Here is a 20,712-nt window from a genome sequence, read left to right as displayed (position 1 = left end):
TTGCCATAGGACCTGAGTGCGACCTGGTGGTCCCAGCTGGAACGGCGCCAGGTGATGGGGCAGAGGGTGGCGGTGGGGACAGAGCAAACTCCTGACGGCGGGCTAAGAGAGGTAACCAGGACTGTAGGCTCCTGCCCATCTGGCTGCTTCTTTTACTGATGGTTCTTAAAATTGGACCAAAGCAGCCACTTTGACCCAGGCTTTCTCACCTACACTGGCCTCAAGTAGCCGAGCTCTGTACTTACTTGTAAGTGATTTGAACATCTGCCAGGTGGTTCAGGTGGGATCTTGATTTCATCGGGCGACATGTTCCGGACTCTTTCAGAGAAGGAGGCTGTGGGGGAACAGAGAGAAAAAATTCTGTGCATGTGGATGTCGGGGTGGTTGCAGCTGGGGGAAGGATCGGGGCCAGACACGAAGTTAAAAAAAAAAAAGGCACATAACATTTTCTGTAGAGATGAAGGCTGTGCTATGAGACAGTACGATATTCGCAGGGGTCTCTCTGCGGGTATCATCTGAGTTGAGATCAAATGACCAGAAGGAGCGAGCATGTGCCAACTCGGGGAAAGAGGGGACAAGTGTCAAGAATGCATGCATGCTCCTGTGTCCCAGCAGTTAACTTTGAAGGAAAGGGTACGTGCAGGGTGTGCTGGTAAATGTTCAACAGCCAGCTGAGGGGTGGAAGGCGAGGAGGGGAAGAGTCAGGATCTACTGCATCTGCCAGTTTCTGTGGTATTCATTCTCTCATTGCTGGACCTAGGCCCGGGTGGGGGTGGGGGAGCATCACCGGCTCACAATGTGAGCCAGCTCCAGCCCCCCCCACCGGCTATGTTCCTACAACACCCTCCCAGGATTCTGGAAAGTTGCAGAATTTCATCATTCTCATCTTAGGCCATCCTACCCAAGACACAGGAGAAAGAGAGTTCCGGGTTCCCTATGCCCTGGGACTCAAAGCATTCAAAACCGCCTTGTGAGTAAATATTTCAAAAATCACCTGCTGGTTATTAGCTTAGTCTTTTAAAAATAAACCTATCAACCTTCTTTTGTCCGCCGCCTGGTTCTTGGGAACAAAGGGCCTGATTCTGATGTGAAGAACCACAACTCCCAAGGGATAGCGCCCTCGGCGATCTGCCACTGCCCACCCAAGTTTCCCACTCTCCGCGCTCCCTTCCCTGTGGCCTCTGGCCACCCCAGGCCCGCAGAGTGTGCTCTGGGTCACTCAGACAATGCACTGTTTGTCGAAGATTCTGTCTGTGCTCTCGAAAACATTCTCTCATGAAAAGGAGCATACAATGAGCGAACAGCAGGCGGAGTGGGGTGGGGCAGGATGAAGGGAAAGAATGAACAAACCAGCACTGATAACACCCAGCAAGTACTTACTGGGTACCCACTGTGTGCCAGGCCCTGGGCCAGACTATCTCTTAGCCCTGAGTGGCTGCCTGATGAGAACCCAGCATAGCCTTTGGTCTCTTTTCTCTCGGGGCTCGGTTAATATTTTCTTAGCAGATAAGGTGCTTTGATCTCCACTCAGAGCTGTGCTGTTACTACTAAGAACTCAGTGCTGAGAAGGGCTGAGGGTATGGCTCCGTGGGCTTTGCCAGTCTCAAGGCTGTGAAGCACCCTGTGCACCCTGAGGCTGGGGCGGAGCCTCATATGTGCTCCGCGTGCGGACTCCCATGGTCGGCAGTGGGTCCTCACTGGATGCCCCCTGAGAACAGAGCGCTAGGCGTGCCATTCTGAGTGAGGGCCAGCAGACCAAGGCGGGTTGACATGTCCTGCTGTGGACCGGGAACACCACTGCTGCCCAGGAGCAGTTTCCACCAGGGGACTACGTGCTCCTCTTTGCCCAGCACCTTCTGTCTCCTACCGCCGCCAGCGATGGTGGCACCCATTATCTGCCTAGAGTTCAATCTTGTCCTGGCTTCTCCCTCCTTCTCAGCCGGAGGCTCACGCAGGCCATGGGGGCCAGCCGAGAGTGGAATTAGCTGGGGTGAGCTGGTCCTCATTATTTCCGGAAGGCAAAAGCAAGGAGGGCCTGGGCAGGCTTTGGGCACAAGAAGGGGTGGAGGGTGTATGTGTGCATGTGACAAAAGACAAAGAATGCCCTTTGGCATTTGCCAGGAAAGCCTTTTGGAAAAACAGGGTGTGACACTGTTGCCACAGCAACCCAACCACACTAGGGCTCAAACAGTATAGAGTGTGACAGGGAGGGAGAGCCCCTCCTGAGCTCCCGGGTTAGGAACAAAAGAATTCCTCCCAAGTAACTGGCAAGTGAAGGGATACAGTCAGAAAGTTAGATACATTTTTCCCACAGCTTCCAGGAGCCATCCTTCAGGGACTCTTTCCCTAAGTCCCAGGATGATCTAAAACAGAAGACATCAAACTCGTATATATGGCTATGTGGGCAGCCACAGGCCTCAGGCCATCTTCCCAGAAAATCCATGGACAAATGTGTCTAGGCACTGGGGGCAGCTCTCGGGGTCTTCTGGGGGCATTCTGGAAGGGCAGCCGTACTCAGGATCTGAGAAGTCCACCTCGGTGATTCACTCCTGTGCGCACCCAAGCCAGAGAAGTCATGGTATCCGTGGCTGCCAGCTACGAATCTGAGCAGGACCAGCTAGTCAGCTGGGCTTACGTAATGGTGGGGAGAGAAGTGCCTGGGGGTACCGTGGGGTGGGGCGGGGAGGCTCTCTAGTTCACCAGAGACATAGAGAACCTGACTGGATCGCCACCTCAGTTCCAGCCATGATGAGGGGGCATCAGTGGGGTGTGTGGAGGGGACAGACTGGGAAGGCGTGCTCAGGGCTGTCAGGTGGCCACAATGCTAGAGATGCCAGAGTCAGCTTCTCTGCTTTCATTTGCTCCATTAAACCTGGGGCCACCTTGGGGCGCCTGGGCGGCTTAGTCTGACTCTTGGTCTCAGCTCAGGTCATGATCTCACAGTTCATGAGTTTGAGCCCTCCATCGGGCTCTGGACTGACAGCGCAGAGCCTGCTTGGGATTCATTCTCTCCCTCTCTCTCTACCCCTTCCCTGCTCTCTCTCCCAAAATAAACTAAAAAAAATAAATAAAAAATTAAGGGGTGCCTGGGTGGCTCAGTCACTTAAGTGTCCAACTTCGGGTTTTGGGTCACAGGTCATGATCTCACTGCTCTGGAGTTTGAGCCCTGCGGTGGGCTCTGTGCTGACAGCTCAGGCCTGGAGCCTGCTTCGGATTCTGTGTCTGTCTTTCTGCTCCTCCCCTGCTTATGCTCTGTTTGTCTCTCTCTCAAATAGAAAATACACCCCCCCAATTTTTAAATTTTAATTACAAAAAAGAAAACAAAACCTGGGGCCACCTATATATATGAAAATACTTCCTAAACCCAGCGGGGTGGGGGAGTGCGGAGGAACCTGAGAGGTATTAACAGAAGTGCCGAGTTCAGGCAGAGCTCAGCTACTACCTCCTCAGTGAGAAACCATAAGAGTAAACCAGACTACAAGGCTTTGATACCTACTGTGGTGAACGGATTCAACCATGGCAAAAATCCTCCAATAAAATAATGTATTTGACAATAAAACAAAACAATGGACATGTTCAATATCACAGAAAGATCTCAAAACATATGGGAAATGAAAGAAGCCAGACAAAAAATAAGACGGCAATTTCATTTCTATCAATGGTTCTCAACTGGAGGCAATTATGTTCCCCCCAACGCCCAAGGGGACATCAGGCCATGTCTAGAAACATTTTTCCTTGTCACGTGGCAGAGGGAAGGGAGTGCGACTGGCATCCTAAAGGCCGAGGATGCTAAAACACTGTGTAAAACACAGGCCAGGCCCCCACAACAGGGAATCACGCAGCCCCAAATGTCAATGGTGCCAAGGCTGAGAAATCCTGATCTTTACGAAATTCTAAAATAAGGCAAAACTGTAGTGAAGAAGGAACATCACTGTTTGCCGGAGAGCCAGGGAGAAAACGGTCTGCAAGGAGAGGGATAAACAAACATTTTGGAGCGAGTGAAGGAAATTAATTTTTTAACAATAATTAAGTAATTAATTAATTTTTAAGTAAGCTCTAGGCCCAATGTGGGGCTTGAAGTCATGACTCCAAGATCAAGGGTCACAACTGCCCAAGCCAGCCAGGCACCCCTGGAGGGACAGAAGTGTTTTATGGGGCTTCTGGGGGGCTCAGTTGGTTAAGCTCTGACTTCAGCTTAGGTCATGATCTCACGGTTCATGGACTTGAGCCCTGCATCAGGCTCTCTGCTGTCAGCGCAGAGCTGCTTCAGATCTTCTGCCCCTCCCTCTCTCGTGCAAGCTCTTCTCTCTCTCAAAAATAAATATTAAAAAAAAAGCAAAAAAACTTTATAAAGTGTTTAAAAAGAATTTTTTTTAATGTTTATTTATTTTTGAGAGAGAGAGACAGAGTGTGAGTAGGGGAGGAGCAGAGAGAAAGGGAGACACAGAATCAGAAACAGGCTCCAGGCTCCATGCTGATAGCACAAAGCCCGATGCAGGGCTCAAACTCACAGTGAGATCATGACCCGAATGGAAGTTGGATGCTCAACTGACTGAGCCACCCAGGCGCCCCTGTACAGAAGGGTCTTACAGTGTGATTGTGATGGGGGCTGACATGACTACATGTATCTGTCAAAGTTGATCAAATAGCACCCTAAAAATTGACAAATCTTACCCATGTAAGTTATGCTTCAATAAAGCTATTTTCAAAAAGTGGCAAGGAAAGAAAAGGTGGAAGTTGGGTGAGAAATGGGGCGGAGGTGGCTGATGTGCCCCCCATTCCACTGCTTGGGCTCTCGGGTAGGCTGCCCTCTGACCACACAGCCCCCCTGCTCTCGTTTCTTGGTAGTTTATGGCAGGGACTGGTGAGATGGGGGAGGGAAGAGGAGACTAGGCCAGGGCCCACACGTGCCCCTGAGGATTAGCCACGCGGAGGAAGCCATGCTCTGCTTCCTCTGTCTGCAAAGCCAGCGGGCACATCCCCCACAGGGCCATTTTCTAAGCAGTGAACTCTGAGGTCTAGGAAAATTCTGGGTTTTATAGGATTTGAAAGACTCATACTGTATTCATCATACACACCACTCAGAGATAAAGGCAGAATCCCGCGGAGGGTCAAGGTTGCTTACCGCGGGCGCGTTCCTACCCACTCCTTCCCCAGAGAACAAACGTAAGGGGATAATTCTCATTCTTTCAGTTAGGAACGCAGGACAAGTCTCCACCTCCCATATCCTGTCAGAGGATCCTGTCCAAGAAAAGGACAGGCTGGAGGGGCTGCATGCCACAAAGCCTCCATCTGGAGGCACAGGGGAAGGTTCCGCAGGCCGCCTTTGAAGCAGGACCCCTGCTTTGTGAAGATTAACGGAGCAGCCAGGGAGAGATGGTCACAGTCACCACACGGAGGGAGGGTCGCCCTCTCCGTGACGTTTGGACAGGCTCTGGCAGAGGTGTGACAAAGTCCATGACCAAACTGACAAGAATCGAGGGGCTTTCTAAAAAAGGATTAAGAGACCAGAGTTAGCAGAGGCACTGGGATGACACGGGTGCCCTTTTTCAGAAACATAACTGCCTTGCCCCCCAGCCACAAAGCAGCTTGGACTCTGGGGCTGTGAGGCATGTTCCCTCCTGGGGACAGAGCAAAGTGCCAGCAAGGGCCACGTGCTTGCTTCTTGAGTACATGAATATGCCAGCAAGTGGGGAGGGGGCATACCAGGACAGAGGACAAGCCTCGGGCGCAACGGAAAGAGCTCGCAGCTGAAAGGGGCCCTAAATCCATCTTGAAAACATTGGCAACTGACCAAAGCCCAGTGAAACGCACCATGAATATGATTTTCAAAGAAGAATTGTTCCCTGGGTGTCTTACTCAGACATCTTAGGAAATGCCAGAGGCCCTGAGAGTACATGGAGAGACAAGGGGAGAAGCCCCACCCCACGCACTGGCAGGCCCAGCATGCCCATGGCCAGAAGCCAGTTTGCTCTGCCTCCGAGGCTGCCCCTGGGGTACTCACCGACTAATTCCTGAGGATCCCGCTTTTCTACTTCTGGGTTATCCTGCAAAAGAAAAATAAATACAAAGAGGTAAGCCCCGGGGCTCCTGACCCACGGTTACTTTCTTCACTGAAACCACTCAGGATTTTAAGGGAGGAGAAAAGGTAAACACAACACAAAGAACCTAAGAGTGAGCAGATGCTTTGGGGGCCTTCTGGGACCCCTGAACCTCCTAATCCCCAGAGTAGCCAGGATCCTCTAGATGCCTGCTTCAGGCTCTCCTCCAGGGCCCCCGGCAGGGACCGATATCCACCAATGCCAAGGAGAGCAAATGCCAGCCATCCGTCACCTGCACACCAGGACCTTGCCCGCTGTCTCCCTTGGGGCCTGGTCAGCCATCCCAGGACACCACCACCCCTACCCGGTACACAGGAAGCGAGAGGTGGCAGCTCTGTTTAACATGAGAATCCCAAGACTAAAGCACAAAAGACTATCTGCTTTAGAGATTTTTCTTACTTTTAGTTTAAGCAAAAAAGGGAGACCTTATCCTAATGGGGTGGCTCCCAGAACCCCGGGGCAGGGTTGTACTGGGCCTTTAACAAGGGACTGAACCAGGCCCCCAGAGAGGCCCTAGCACGGAGGTAGCTCCTCTCTTGGCTCGTTACAACGGCTACATCTCTCTCTGAAGAGAAGCTTTCTCTGATCCTTAGTGCAAACAACTCCCACTCCTACGGGTCCGTCAGTGCTGGCCGAGTGCAGAGACTTATGAGCAAAGGTTTCTTATCAGGCGTTTTGCTAGACCTGCTCTGTATTTCACTGCTCAGAGTAAGTGCTTCATTTAAACCAGCTCAACCTGGAGAAGGGCAAGGTCCCAGACTCTGAAACAACCCTGGGCACAGCGGGGAGCAAGGGCTTCCCGAGTCCACTGTCCCCGATGTCCGACGGCAACAACATACCTGTCTTCCCCATCTCTGGGGAAGCCCGGCCCCTCACACACGCTCAGACCGGGGGCCTCAAGCGCACGACATGCTAATGATCACAGTGGTAGGAACTGCGCTCGGAGGGAGCTGTTGGACCTCACTTCTTTCCCCTTTGGTTGGTGGGGGAGGAGGTACGACGGTAACGACTCTGGAACCAAAGGGGCACGTGGACACAGCTACGGGGCTCTGGGTACTCCACTTCCGGGAAGAAATGTTACAGCAAATTAACATTTCAGAAAGGAAGATGCCAGAAGCCCTCCCACGCGATGGCTCTGTGCTAAGAGCGGGAGTTCTTAGCCCCCTTCCCCTAAAGTCCTTTCTGGTTCTGGGAAAGGCCCAAACCCCCTCGCTCTTCTGAACACTGCAGCTATTCATTCGACCGAAGCGGGCATAACGTCCAGGCCAGGCTGCTTAGCAACCTGTCTCCTCCAGCTCCCCGCCCCCTGCCAGTCAGGTGGGTGAAGAGGAGGCAGGCCCGAGCTAGGGAACGGAAGGGTTGGGAGGCCGCCTGGAGGACTGCCATGCCGAATTCAGGTTGGTCATCAATCAGCTGCTCTCCAGAGAGCGCCCGCCCGTCTCCAGGGGCCCCACAACAATCCCTTTGTAGCAGTGACTCAGGAGGAGCCGGTGTTAAAAGAGTGTGGCAGCAACAAAACGTGGGGCTGTAAAAGGTCCTTAAATTTTCCCTCCAGGGGACAGCTTTCTGGGTACTAATTGTGGGAAAACATCAGTTGGGTACATCCTAGCTCCCCTTCGTGGCCAGTTGGCTGGTCATCCAAGGACTGACCATTAACTATTCAAAGGCTCCCTGGGGGCTCCTTCCCAAAGCACCGCAGGGCGCCAGCTCTCCAATGGCCCGAGGAAGGAGGCACGCTATCCACGCTATCCACGTGGGAATGCTACCAGGTCCCCTCCAGAAGCACAGGAAGTTAGTCACCAAACATGCAGCGTCTCTTCTAAGAGGAAAATACTTGTTTATCCAAAGGCTCCTTGGGCAGGGCGAAAGGCTGTGAGCCACCTCGGCCTCCTAAGCTTGTGCCCCCAGCGGTGGGAGGGGCAGGGATTCCCGCATTTCACAAGGTCCCTGCCTGGCTGAGCTGAGGCTGCTTCAGCAGGTCTCAGGGAGAAAAGCAGAGATGGAACAAAGTCACCAACAGGCAGGTGTCCCCTCATTTCTCAGACTTTCTTTTTTTGCCTTAGTTCCTCATTCCTCAAATGGATCATTCTACACAAACACAAAAAGGGATAAAGTTGACAGTTGGTTTCAACTTGCCAACTAGTCTAGTCTCTTGCTTTTTTAACGTTACACCACGCATGCGCGCACGGACACACACGTACACAATGGGGTGTGTCCAGGGTGTACCAGGAGCCCCACTGGAGCTACGGACTCTTACTCAACCCCAGACCCAACATCCCCAGGGACCACCCCCTCCCCGCAGCGGAATGTAGCTCCACGATCCCTCCAAGCCAAGAGCCAACCTACGAACCATCGATCCAACTCCAAGTGCAAGATTCTCTGGCCTTAAGAGAATCCAGTTTATAAAGTGACAACATACATGAGCCACCACAGCCTGGAAGCCATATAGTTCTGCACAGAGTTCTCCTGGGAAGACTCTGGAATGTGTGGCTGGTCAGATGCCTCCTCCACGTCACAGACACTGGTGGGACTCCTCAGGCCCCAGACACTGAAACCGTGGGAGTCTGTGCCTCCTGGTGGCCACACCTTGTTAGGCCTTAGAATATAATCAGTTCTTCTGTCCTCAGACACAAATAAGCTGGGTTTGAGCCTGCTGAGCTCCTGGTGCTCCTGGTGTGTCACGGTGCAAAGGTGCCCCCAAAGAAGAAAGTCAACAAGCCAGGTTCTTCTGGATCCTAAAGCGGTTTGACCCCACATCCTGCCCTGAGCATGAGAAGGAGATTTGATTATGCTCCACAATAAAGGGCCTGGAGCCACAGATCACGTGTTCTTCAGAGAGGATGATTCCAGAACTTCAAACAAAGCTGAAGAAAGGTCAGTAAGGAAGGAGAGCTGGGGTGTTGGGTGAGACCATTGAGGATGGCTATCAAATACCCTAAAGACGCATACATCCCAGGACCATTTACGCTCATTTGTGTCCATCGGAGGCAAGTTTCATCCAATCAAAGCAGCCTTGGGGGAAGATAGGACCAGGGGCGGAGGGTGGTCCACACTCAAGATGAAGACCCAGAGAGACACCCTTCTGTCAGACATGCCGTACATCCCAGCAATTCAGCACAAAATGAACCAAGCACCCGTGGCAGCCAGCCAAGAAAACCATTTGATGAAGTGTTTAATATGACAGAGCCAAAGAGAGAGATGGAAGGTTCACATTATTAAACTGCCAGGGGTTCAAGACACTGGTTTTAAAGTCAGCTCTAAGTTCTCATTATGCTCTTAAGGAGGCAGGAAGGGAAGAGTTAGGCCACAAGGAAAAAAACAACAAGAAACCACTGTTCCTTTTCTTCCCCCAAAGCGGTGTTTTGGAACGCACAGGGGGTGTCTGTCTTGACTTGTATGAATCCATCCCTCTGGCCTCCAGGTGGATATTCTCAGTTGGTTAAAGTCATGAACTCAGCCAGATCTACGCACCAGACTGTAGTCTGAGTCAGCTGGGTGGCAGGGAACTCACAGCCCAGAGACCCGGACAGCCCTGGCGCAGGACATGGTGGCCCCCAGGCACAGCAGGCCAAGGGCTTTCCCCCCAGTTCACTAGGCAGGCAAAAACAAAGCATCTCACCTAGCGGTTCCTGGGAGAAAAGACCAGGTAAACCACTTTGGCTCTCCAGTTCAAGTCCAAGTAAGACACAAGGGAAAATGAAACAGATGCACCGCTTCTGAAGAAGCCAAGGGAGACCATGGGAAAGGCAGGAAAGGAGTGCTGAGCTGGTCAAAGAAACAAATGCTGAGGCAAGGCCTCCCATCCCGACTGTCCGCACCCCTGCAGCCTCCCCAGGGCACAGGGCATGGCCGGCCAGGGACGGCCCTGAAGAACAGTGATCTGAACCTGCCAATTTTGGGTCTTTGATCAATTGTGTCTGAGACCCGTAAGAGTGCAGCAGCCACAACAGCGGCCTCTTACTCAGAGACTGTAGAGCCTGGAATGTGGTCCCCCCTGCAGAGAATACAAAAAAGTCCAACCATCCAGAAACTATGACTAGAGTGGAGGAAGGAAGTAGGAACAATATGGCTCCATGACGTGGGATAAGCTCCCATCCGAGCTGGGAGGGTTTGCTCAGCAGACAAGAACCGGATCCGGGTAGAGAGAACGGAGGTTTCTTTACAGCCAGCAACACTTCACTAATCCTTCCCCAGCCAGTCCCACCAAGCACGCTCAACGGTCCAGCGTCCATCTGGAGACAAAGCAATGTGGCCTCCAGCAGCCGGATTCGGCCAAATCTAAATGTTGCTTTTCTTGCCCCAGCTTTGGGAGTACTGGGCACAGAAAGAGTACTCTGAACCGAGAGGCAGACGGCAGCCTCTCCGTGCTGCTGGGGGAAGAACGCTACAGACTAAGCTTTCTGATAGATGATGTAATCCTACAGTTTAAAAGCAGGTGGCAGATTAGTAAAACAATGCCTTCTAAATCTTCTATTCTCTCAGACCTGGCACTGCCCAAGTAGTTATTAAGTCCTCGTGAGATCTCACTTAAAAATGACTCCTCACTGGGGCGCCTGGGTGGTTCAGTCAGTTAAGTGTCTGACTCCTGATTTCAGTTTAGGTCATGATGTCTTGATTCGGGAGTTCGAGCCCTGCAGCAGGCTCTGGGACCTCTCTCTCTCTCTCCTTCCCTTTCTCTGCCTTTCTATCTTAGAATAAAAAAAAAAAAAAGACTCCTCACGGTGGCCTGAGGCCCTGGGAGGACTTGCAGCGGCCCTTTCAGCCCCTCCTCCTCCTAGCACGGAGCTGCAGCAGGGCCCAGGTAAAGCCCCTCCTCGGAACACCTCCTCTGCACTGTTGCTGAAAGTAATTCCTATTCAGACCTCAGTCCTCGGATCATGGAAGCCTTCATCTGCCCCACCCCCACCGGGTCAATGAGGACCTTGCTCTATTCTGGGCTCTTACTCACTGTCTTAGTTATCACTGTGTTCCTAGCACCTGCAGGTTAGTGCCCTGCCCACAACAGGTGCTCAAACATTGCTTAAACACTGATGAAATGTGTGTGTGCACGCGCGCGCACACACACACACACGCAGATTACCCAGAGACACTCTCTTTTCTAAGTGGCCAGTGGTCCATTCTTCAGCCCAGGTTAGCTGTCCCACAGCGACCTGTAGCTGCATCCCTATCCCCCCCAGACTGCAGACAGTCAGGCTCACAGTCAATTCCTACATGCAACTCAATGTCAGAAAGGGAGGCAGCGGGAGAGGACCTAAGAAGGGGCCAGACTTGGGATACAAGGCTGATGGCAGGGAAGGAAGAAGGGGGTGGGGGCATCAATACTGAATTAAATTAAAAAACCCTTAAACCTAGCGTGTCGCTCCCAATCCTGAAACAAAAAGACAGAATTACTGTATAGTTAGTCTGTTTATTTGTTCCACAAACAATTTACTGAGCCTTTATTACGTACCAGGCAATGGGCCAAATACTGGGGATATGATGTGAACACAACTCAATCTTGGGGAGAAATCCTGGGTGTTCTGCTAAGTACTTTAATCCCAAGGCTCAGCAGAAGTCACCGGACTTCACGCTGCAAGGAGATGGCCTTCCATGGCCCAGATGCCCAGCGTCTGTGCCCTGTTTTACGGCCCCACACTGGGGAGCCTTCGAGAAAGCCCGTCACCAGCACGTTTCCTTTAGATGTATCCTGTCAGCCAGGACTGGGTCACTGCCACGGACACTGCCTACTTGGGGATGGAGATGCTCAATTTATCAGAAAAATGGGCAGCAGTTGGTGGGATCACTTTGGATCCAACAGACTCCCCTCCACTGCCGGCTCACTGCTGGGAAGACTCAGTTCCCCAAGCAGAGGTTTCTACAGGAAAGGGTGAAACAGGCATCCGCTCAGACAAATGAAGCCAGCTCTAGAACTGGCCTTGTAGACCGAAGAAAAGAGGAAATAGTTTCTTCTGAAACATCGAGCTCAACAAGGACGACACTGCTGTGTGGTGCGATTCTCTGCCACGTGCCGCCAACCAGACTTCAACGTAAATGCAAGGCTCTGGCCAGGAGCCAGTTCCAAAGGGCGGCCTCTGCTATCTGAGTATTCCCAGTGTGATCTCACATTTGATTCAAGACATGGGAAGATTCTGAAGTTTTTGAAAGTTGTAGATGTTCAGAGAGGGTCATTCCATTCCTGTCTTATACCTGGGTATCTGGGAAGGCTGTGTTTAGGTACAGAGGTCACCTCACATCAAGACTTTGGATTAAGCCTACAGTGGTGGGACAGGATGCACTATTTTCTTAAAGGTTTTCCACAAAAACAGCGTCACTATGCTTCAGGTCGTTACTTGGGGGGAGGGGTGGGAGGACTTAGAGACAGCCAGGACAAAGGGAAACAGCTCTGTGAGGCTGGGGACAGAAAAGTGAAGTCTTTGTGGCACATAACTCAACACGGCCACCAAATCACAACAGCATTACCCTACTTGAGAGGTCAGCGGCCAAACTGAGGTGTTAGATTAAGATATTAGGCAAAAGTAACTGAGATACCAGAAAGCCAGGAGATTAGAAATGCAAACTGGGTGCTACCTCTACACTGGCGGGAAGAGAAATGAATGATCTACGGGGCCAAAAGGAAAGCCAGTATCTTTAAGGCACCGCTTAGAAAAAATGCACCTAACTCCAAAGTCAGGAAGGCAAATGAGCAAAACTCTACCGAACACTGAACCCACAAACTGCACAGCAGTACTTCAAGACCCAAGGATTAGAACACAGAAGGGAGGTGGCAAGTACTGGATCCCGAAGGACGGGCAGCTTGGTTTCTGCATCGTAGAATTTTTTTAAAAAAGATAAATCCTGCCTAGGGAAGGAGACACCCAGCCACACCTCGGTTAGTAATCCGTGGCATCTGGGCCCGAAGGGGAGAACGGTGTTGGGGCTTGCACAGCCGAAGGCAGGCCGACTGGGCATGCGTGGCTGCAGAACCACAAGGAATGGGGTGAGGCTGCCGGGGGTCTGAGCTGTGGGTGACTAGGAGCAAGGGCAGTCCGGGGGAGCCAGGAGGGGGGGACACAGGGAGAATAATGGTGGTTCCCCTCTGCCTGAGGTCCCCTTTCTGCCAGCAGTGTTTAGTTTAAGATGTAGCCAGGCCTTCTTCGGAAGGCGGCTCGACAAAGGACCTAGCTTGGAATCCTTTCAATCTGGACAACAAAGGAACTACTTCCAGGGCGTGCACCCTGCCCCTCTCCCAATCTGTCAGGTCACCACTTAGAACCACAGACCCAGCTGGGAGTGTGTGTCGAGGGGTGTTCTCCTCGGCATGGAAACTCCGTGTCTCCCACCTGTGCAAGGGCAACCCTGGCCCGAGAAAAGGCGAGGCCTAAAGAAGGCCATTTAGCCATTCATTGTGGTGAGAGCAAGGAAAGTGAAATGTTAAGAAGGCTTGAGCATTTTCAACAGTTCAAAGGTCACATTCCAACTTGCAGCAAGAAGAGTCGATGGCTCACAATCCAGCAATGGTCAAGGGCCATTTCCTTCTTTGGTCCCGGGTGAGTCATGCTGTAGCCTCCCCCCACCCCGCTAATCAGCACTCAAAAGGATCATGGGGGACAGGATGGCAGAACATGGGAGAAGGTAGGATAACAAAACCAAGCCGGAGGTACCAAGTACATATTCTCCCTCCCACACCCTAGACAACAGCACTCGTTAAAACTAACATACATTTTCCAAATCTCCTAATAACCCCACGAGGCAGACATTATTATTCCCATCTTACAGATCACTAAACCGAGGCAAAGTACACCGAAGCAGCTTCTCGCCCAGGAAGTAGCCATGCTGGGACCCGAACCCAAGTCGGCCTGACTCTAAAGCCTAGTCATAACCACGCCCTAACTTCTGATCTCCTTCTAGACTAAGAGGCGGCAGATAATGACAGTTTCTAGGAAGCCTTTGGCTCAACCACAGGGGAAGCCAACATCAAAGACCAAGGAGGAAAAATATCTCTTCAGTGATGACTCTGGAGCAGGTCACAGAGCAAAGGAAGTGTTAGGCTCTCAACTTAAGGGGAAGACAGCCAAAAGTATTACCTTTTAACTGTAACGACTGGGGCAACAGCTCAAGAGGTCCCAGTGCTCCAGTGAGTAATGCCTGAGTTGATATGAATGGAATGGCTGGTCCTGAAAACTTAATCACATAACCAAGTGGGTGCCTCCACCCTTGTCCTCAGCCCTAGAAACTTCCTGGGTGCTTACAGAAGGAATGCTGCCAAATCCTGACTGCTCCTAAGCCCTTGTCCCTTACTGGGTGAACAATCTCGGGGATTGTAATGGGAACTCAAGTTTTAAAGAATGAGTTGTGTCTTCTGACCCACGTAAAGAGCACAGCATGTGTTTTGTACACCAGTCTAACTGGAAAGAAAGTGCCGACATGGTGTTATATTTGAATGACAGCTATAAAACTAAACACATTTTTTGCTACTATAACGTACTAATTCTTGTCTGTATTTGAGCTAGCTCCTACGATAAGAGCAACGAGAATTGATGTGAAAAAGTGTGCTGATGGGGTGCCTGGGATGGCTCAGTCGGTTAAGCTGCCAACTTCAGCTCAGGTCACGATCTTGCGGTTCATGAGTTCTAGCCCCGTGTCGGGCTCTGTGCTGACAGCTCAGAGCCTGGAGCCTGCTTCCGATTCTCTCTGCCTCTCACCTGCTCACACTGTCTCTCTCTCACGCTCCCTCTCAGAAGTAAATAAACGTTAAAAAAAAAAGTGTGCTAATGACTGGTCTCACCTCTAGAAAAAAGTTGGTAGATGGCAATCTTTCCTTACCATTCACATTTAAAGGTATTTAGAAAATTACAAAAACAAACAAAAAACCCTTTTTCTTATAGCAGTTTCACTGAGATATAACTCACATCTGATACAATTCTTAAGTCTTTAAGCTTTAAAAAAATTTTTTTTAACATTTATTTATTTTTGAGAGAGGAAGCATGCATACACAAGGAGAGGGGTAGAGAGAGGGAGACAGAGGATCTGAAGCAAGCTTTGTGCTGTGAGTGAATAGCCCCATGGGGGCTCGAACTCACAAACGGACTATGGGATTATGACCTGAGCCCAAATCGAGAGTTGGACGCTCAACCAACTGAGCCACCCAGACGCCCCTAAGTATTTAGCTTTTAACTTTGCACTTATGACCTGTTATTATAATTACTCAGACTGTAACAACACAGAAAACATCTCATATTCAGATAGAAACAAAATATGTACGCTTTCACATAGGCAAACACAAAAAGACGGAAGAATGAAAATGGGACACCCTGTTAGAGGACTGTGCAATTAGAGGATCTTTTTTTCCAAAATACTCAATTCTTGCTGTTATAATAATTTGACAATAAAAACAAAACTCTGATAAGAGAACCACCAGAAAAACAGTACCATGTAACTCTTTCCTTGTCAGAGACCTCTGAGAAAAAGCCCACGTTTATGCTCTAACAGATACCCTTTGCTGTACCATCCTGAAAAATAATTCTCAGTAGAACATTCCACGAGTGGGGGTTCTCCCAAAGTTCACCCAGCAAAGGCACACGCAGACCCGCGTGTGAAGGCTAGGAAGGGACTTTACCACACTGCACGAGCCGCCCCTCTGAAGTGTCCTTCATGATGAGCAGAACCCCACACTGCTTGCTTAAGAAAAGCCCGAGCCTCTCCCTCTCTGATTTCAAAGTCCTGAGGGTAGTGGGAACGTGCTCAAAGCCCAAATAGGAAACCTGTGCGCTGCAGCAATCAATCCTGCAGAAGCTGGCACATGTTCCAGAGCCTCTTTCCTCACATGGATGACAAAGAGAATCGAGGGTTTAATCGGAAGCACTGCCCACGTGCGATTGCTGGCAGGCTCCTGAAAGTAAGTTCTCGCTAAAATCAGCAGTCAGGTGCAAATTCCTCGGAAACATGCTCCATGGGCGGCATGGAGAACGCAGATGTAGGACTCTGAAGCTTGCAGAGACCAGTAACAGTGCTGGGTAGGGGGGAAGCTGGAGAAAAGAAGCAGCAGGAGGTGACCGAGTCAGCTCTGTCCCGGGGCAAATCCTTCCTCTAGACTTCAGGCCAATTAGTAACACTTGGCGACCGAGACACTTGACCTTCTTAAGGGAATTCAAGTGTGTTACGTAGTCACCAAAGATGAGACCCGCTCACTGGGCTGAGCCAAGGCCTCTGGGGAAGGTAAGTGAGGGCCTCGTCCACTCGTCCACTGCTCTGGAACTCAGAGACAATCTACCAACCTAGTTCCCAAACTGCCAGCAAAGCACCCCAGGGTGTTGCAGCAAACTCACAAAGGTGCTCACAACCTGTAAAAGTTTCAACATCGATCTGATACCACACAGATTTGTGTTCTTCCTTTCCAGGGGCTATCAAATTCTGAGGATTGTCATGTTGACTCTTTGGAGCTAACTGTTAGGGGTTTTTTTTGGCCTACAAGTTTTTTTTTTTTTTTTTTAATTTTAAGATTTATTTGTAGGGGTGCCTGGGTGGCTCAGTTGGTTAAGCGTCCGACTTCGGGTCAGGTCATGATCTCTCGGTTCATGGGTTCGAGCCCCGCGTTGGGCTCTGTTCTGACAGCTAGCTCAGAGTCTGGAGCCTGCTTCAGATTCTGTATCTCCCTCTCTCTCTGACCCTCCCCTGCTCACACTGTCTCTATCTCTCAGGAAAAAAAACTTTTTTAAATTTTTTAAAAATATAAAGATTTATTTGTAAGTAATCTCTACACCCAACATGGGGCTCCAACTCATAAACCAGAGATCAAGAGTCACACGCTCCACTGCCTGAGCCAGCCGGGGGCCCCTGGCCTAGGAGTTCTGGGAAAAACTGCCGAGACACGAAGGGTGCCATGGACTGAGAAAACATGGATGACACACAGGATGACAGCACCTGACCAGACTCAGTTTTGCTAAAAAGGCCATGAAGTGCCAATGACTGCGCTTTAGATTGTGGAAGACACAGCCTTATGCCTCCTCTCGTCGCTGTCACATCACCTGGTAAAGGGGGCGTCAGAGACGAGCCGAGGGCAGCCGAAGCCACATGCCTGTGGTCCCACAGCTGGAGAGAAGGCCAAGCCTGTGCTCGACTCAGGTCTTCTGACTCAAGTCCACTAGCCTGGCTCGAAGGTGCGAACTCACATTTCTGCATGAACTTTGGGGTCGAAGAATCTTAAAAATGTTTTATCTTAACTAGGGCTAGGCACATCTTTTAAAAATTGCCGGAACCACGTCTCCCCCACCCGATGCCGCCTTCTTGACCCAGAGATGCTATTTTGTTTTGACAGATGTTTGCTCTTTGGGCCAAGAGGATTCTTTCTCTGGGTCAAAGCTGGGACTGCAACACCTCCAGGAGTCTGGCCCTCCCAGTTAGCTGGCTGCGGACCGCTCCGGCTTTCCTGTGCCAGGTCATCAATGCCTGTGTTTGTTTTCAAAGGAAGGGTGTGTGAGAGACAGTAAGCCAGTGGAAATACCTTCATCCACAGGAACTGTGGGAGTGGGGAAAAAAATAAACAAGGGAAAACGTTCCAGGGCCGCCGAGGTAGAACACAGACTAAGGAGAGTGGGAAAAGGAAGCCCATATGCCAAGGGCAAACAGATGGAGGAAACACTTAAGCCATCTGGTACCCCTGTCCCTGCAGTAAAGAGCTGAACAGAGGTCTGCCACTTCCGCTCGGACTTTTTCTAGGACAGCAGTGCCACCTTCTGTCGAGTAGTCAGATCTGAGTCGGGTTGCTTACTGAGGAGGTAAGACCAGAAAATTGAAGTTAGAGGAAAAAACATGATGCAACAGAGTGCCAAAGCATTCTGCCTCCCGCAGAACACTCAGCCACCTTCTTTTCTCTTGTTAAGGGCAAACTCAGCAACCCAGAGTGCAATCCCTCCTCCTCAGGTGGATGGATCAGGACCAAAGGCTCTCTCTAGAAGTGAGTCTGTAGTTATCATTTCTCTTCTTTTTTAAATAGGCTTCACACCCAGTGCGGAGCCCAACACGGGGCTTGAACTCATGATCCTGAGATCAAGACCTGAGCTGATATTAAGAGCTGGATGCTTAACTGACTGAGCCACCCAGGTGCCCCTGGAGTTATCATTTCTTACTCAACCCCCAAATATGGACTTTGTGCTCAGAGGTAACCCCAAACGTCAGAGTGATAAAAATTAGGGCCATTTCTAGTCTTTGTACTCTACACTTATACCTTCTAAAGGTGGCAATTAGTTAGGGAACATTCAACTCTGCTTATCCATAATACCCAAGCCCTCTCCCAGGAACCTGTTTGGGGGGCTAGTCCAATCCCCAACCCCCAAATTTCGTTATGACATTCTTGATAAATGCTTTCTTAACAACTGTCTGAAAAAGGTCCAGAAACAGGGAGCTTACTACCCTCCCTATAAAGCAGCTCAACCCACGTATGGCCAGAGATGACAAAAAGGTCTTCATTATAGGAAGACAAACACATTCCTTTTAATTCTTCTGTAGGTTGCTTCAAGTTCAGCACGTGGCTTCCACCTCCCAGATGACACCTCCTCCCTGGTTGGCTCTCCCAGCTCCTGAACCTTCCATGTGACGTGGTTTCCAGTCCCCTCACCTTTATATTGCTCTCCTCTGAGCGTACTCCAGTTTCAAACTGTGGAATTCGATATTCCCAAACAAGCCCAACGACAGGGTGACCAGCCTGGGAAGCAAGCATAGGTCATTGCAGCTAACGCTACTGAACACAGACACGCCAGACACTATTATGCTAATTATCTATTTATGCTTACTCAGTTAATTCACATAAAATAAGTGAGGTAGATTTTATTAAGATGCATAATTTTGGGGCACCTGGGTGGCTCAGTTGGTTAAGGGACCAACTCTTGATTTCGGTTCAGGTCACGATCTCATAGTTTGTGAGTTCAAGCCCCATGCTGGGCTCTGCACAGGCAGCACCAAGTCTGCTTTGGATTCTCTGTCTCCTTCTCTCTCTGCCCCTCCCTCACACACTCTCTCTCTCCAGAATAAATAAACATTAAAAAAAAAAAAGCCTATTTCCCAGGTGACAAACTCTCAGGTTAAGGGATTTCTCCTAGGAGAGCTGGAATTCAGATTCAGGGCTCTGACTCCAGAACCTTCACTTCCACCCACCACGGGGGCTGTCTTGTCTTATTCTGGATTCTCTACCCCGCTTACTGCACTTCAAGGTCACTGACACTTACAGAGCAGTGAAAGCAGTCACCAAACAACTACTCAGTATTACCGACCCAAGATTCTGGCTTCTAAAGAACAGGGGTTCTCAAAGTTGCTCTAGGGACCCCTAGAGGTCTGTAAGGTCAAACCTGTTTTCCTAATACCAAGACATCGCTCACCTTTTTCACTGTGCTGGCGCTGGCAGGGGCAATGGTGGGTAAACTGCTGGCCCTTTAGAACCAATCGAGGCAGCTGCACTGAGTTTTAGAAGTAGGAATGCTCTCAGTTACAAAAACAGCCAATTTCACTTAAAAATATCCTTGGTGCTGGGGTGCCTGGGTGGCTCAGTCGGTTAAGCCTCTGACTTTGGCTCAGGTCATGACCTCACGGTTCCTGAGTTCAAGCCCCACATCAGGCGTCGTGCTATCAGGGCAGAGCCTGCCTCGGATCCTCCGCCCCCCTCTCTGCCCCTTCCCTGCTTGTTTTCTCCCTCTCTCTCAAAAATAAATAAAGTTATAAAATATATATATATATATTCTTGGTGAAGCAGTAAAAATGATTCACTTTATTAAGTCTTGACCGTTGGGTACAAATTTTTTTTTTTTTTTGCATTTTCTGTGATGACATGAGAGGTCACATAAATACCTCATCTGCCCACTGAGGTCCAATGGTTACCTCAAGGGCAAGCACTTATGTGAGGGAGTTGTAAGTTGATCTAGTTGCTTTCTTCATGGAATGCCATTTTTACTTGAAAGAATGAATGACAGACAAACTATGGTTAGTCAGATTTGGGTAACTGGCAGACATTTTCGAAAGAAATGAAGCAATTCAAGATCTCAAGTAAAAACGAGCATCTTAGAAAATGTGTACTGCCCACTGTGAGCAGACAGCTTTCCAATACTTAACAGCTTGTCTGATGAGATGGGTAATGTCATTAACAAATATAACGCTATGGATATTATAAGGCAAAATGCATCGCTGGAGCTCTGCATAACTCCGTGAACCACCATTTTCCAGATCCCCAGCGCCTGAGGATGTGTCAGTATGGGTAAAAGAGCCCTGCAGAGTGTGAGGCAGATCTGTGGATGTTAATAAAGGTCCAAAAAATTCACTGAGGTTTCACATCCCACAGTGCAACTAGTTTTTAGGAAACCTCTCCCTGTTGAGTTTTGATCGAGCATCAAAGAAGAAGATCCACAATCACCTAAAGGGCTATTAACATACTTGTCCTCGTTCCAGTGATCTGTGTGTGAAGCCAGGTTTTCTTCAACTACTTCAATCAAAACAACACACTGGATCAGACTGAATGCGGAAGCACTTAAGAGAACCCAGCTAGCTGTCCATGAGGCTGGATGTTAAGGAGACCCGCAAAATGTCAAAACAATATCTGTCTTTGAGTTTGTGGATTCAATTTTTTCGGTTTCAGAAACAGTTTTTTTTT

General features: G+C 50.0%; 1 protein-coding gene across 3 annotated transcripts in view; it reads right to left on the bottom strand.

Moving 5' to 3' along the window:
• LOC120228227 (SAP30 binding protein) overlaps nucleotides 1-20,712 on the bottom strand; it is a 34,922-nt gene that overhangs the window by 6,091 nt on the left and 8,119 nt on the right. For 2 of the 3 annotated variants that reach the window (XM_039226496.1, XM_039226497.1), the window contains 2 exons: nucleotides 6,005-6,047; nucleotides 246-334 (listed from right to left, as the gene is read on the bottom strand). In XM_039226496.1, the coding sequence (XP_039082427.1) occupies nucleotides 246-334; nucleotides 6,005-6,047 (132 nt within the window). Of the gene's footprint in view, nucleotides 1-245; nucleotides 335-6,004; nucleotides 6,048-18,693; nucleotides 18,781-20,712 lie in introns of all 3 variants that reach the window. The other variant, XM_039226495.1, reaches the window with a different exon arrangement.

This window comes from Hyaena hyaena, unplaced genomic scaffold (assembly GCF_003009895.1).
Source record: "Hyaena hyaena isolate Hyena2069 unplaced genomic scaffold, ASM300989v1 scaffold_21, whole genome shotgun sequence".
In the NCBI taxonomy this organism is placed as follows: Eukaryota; Metazoa; Chordata; class Mammalia; order Carnivora; family Hyaenidae; genus Hyaena; species Hyaena hyaena.
This window is presented reverse-complemented; position numbering and strand designations above follow the sequence as displayed.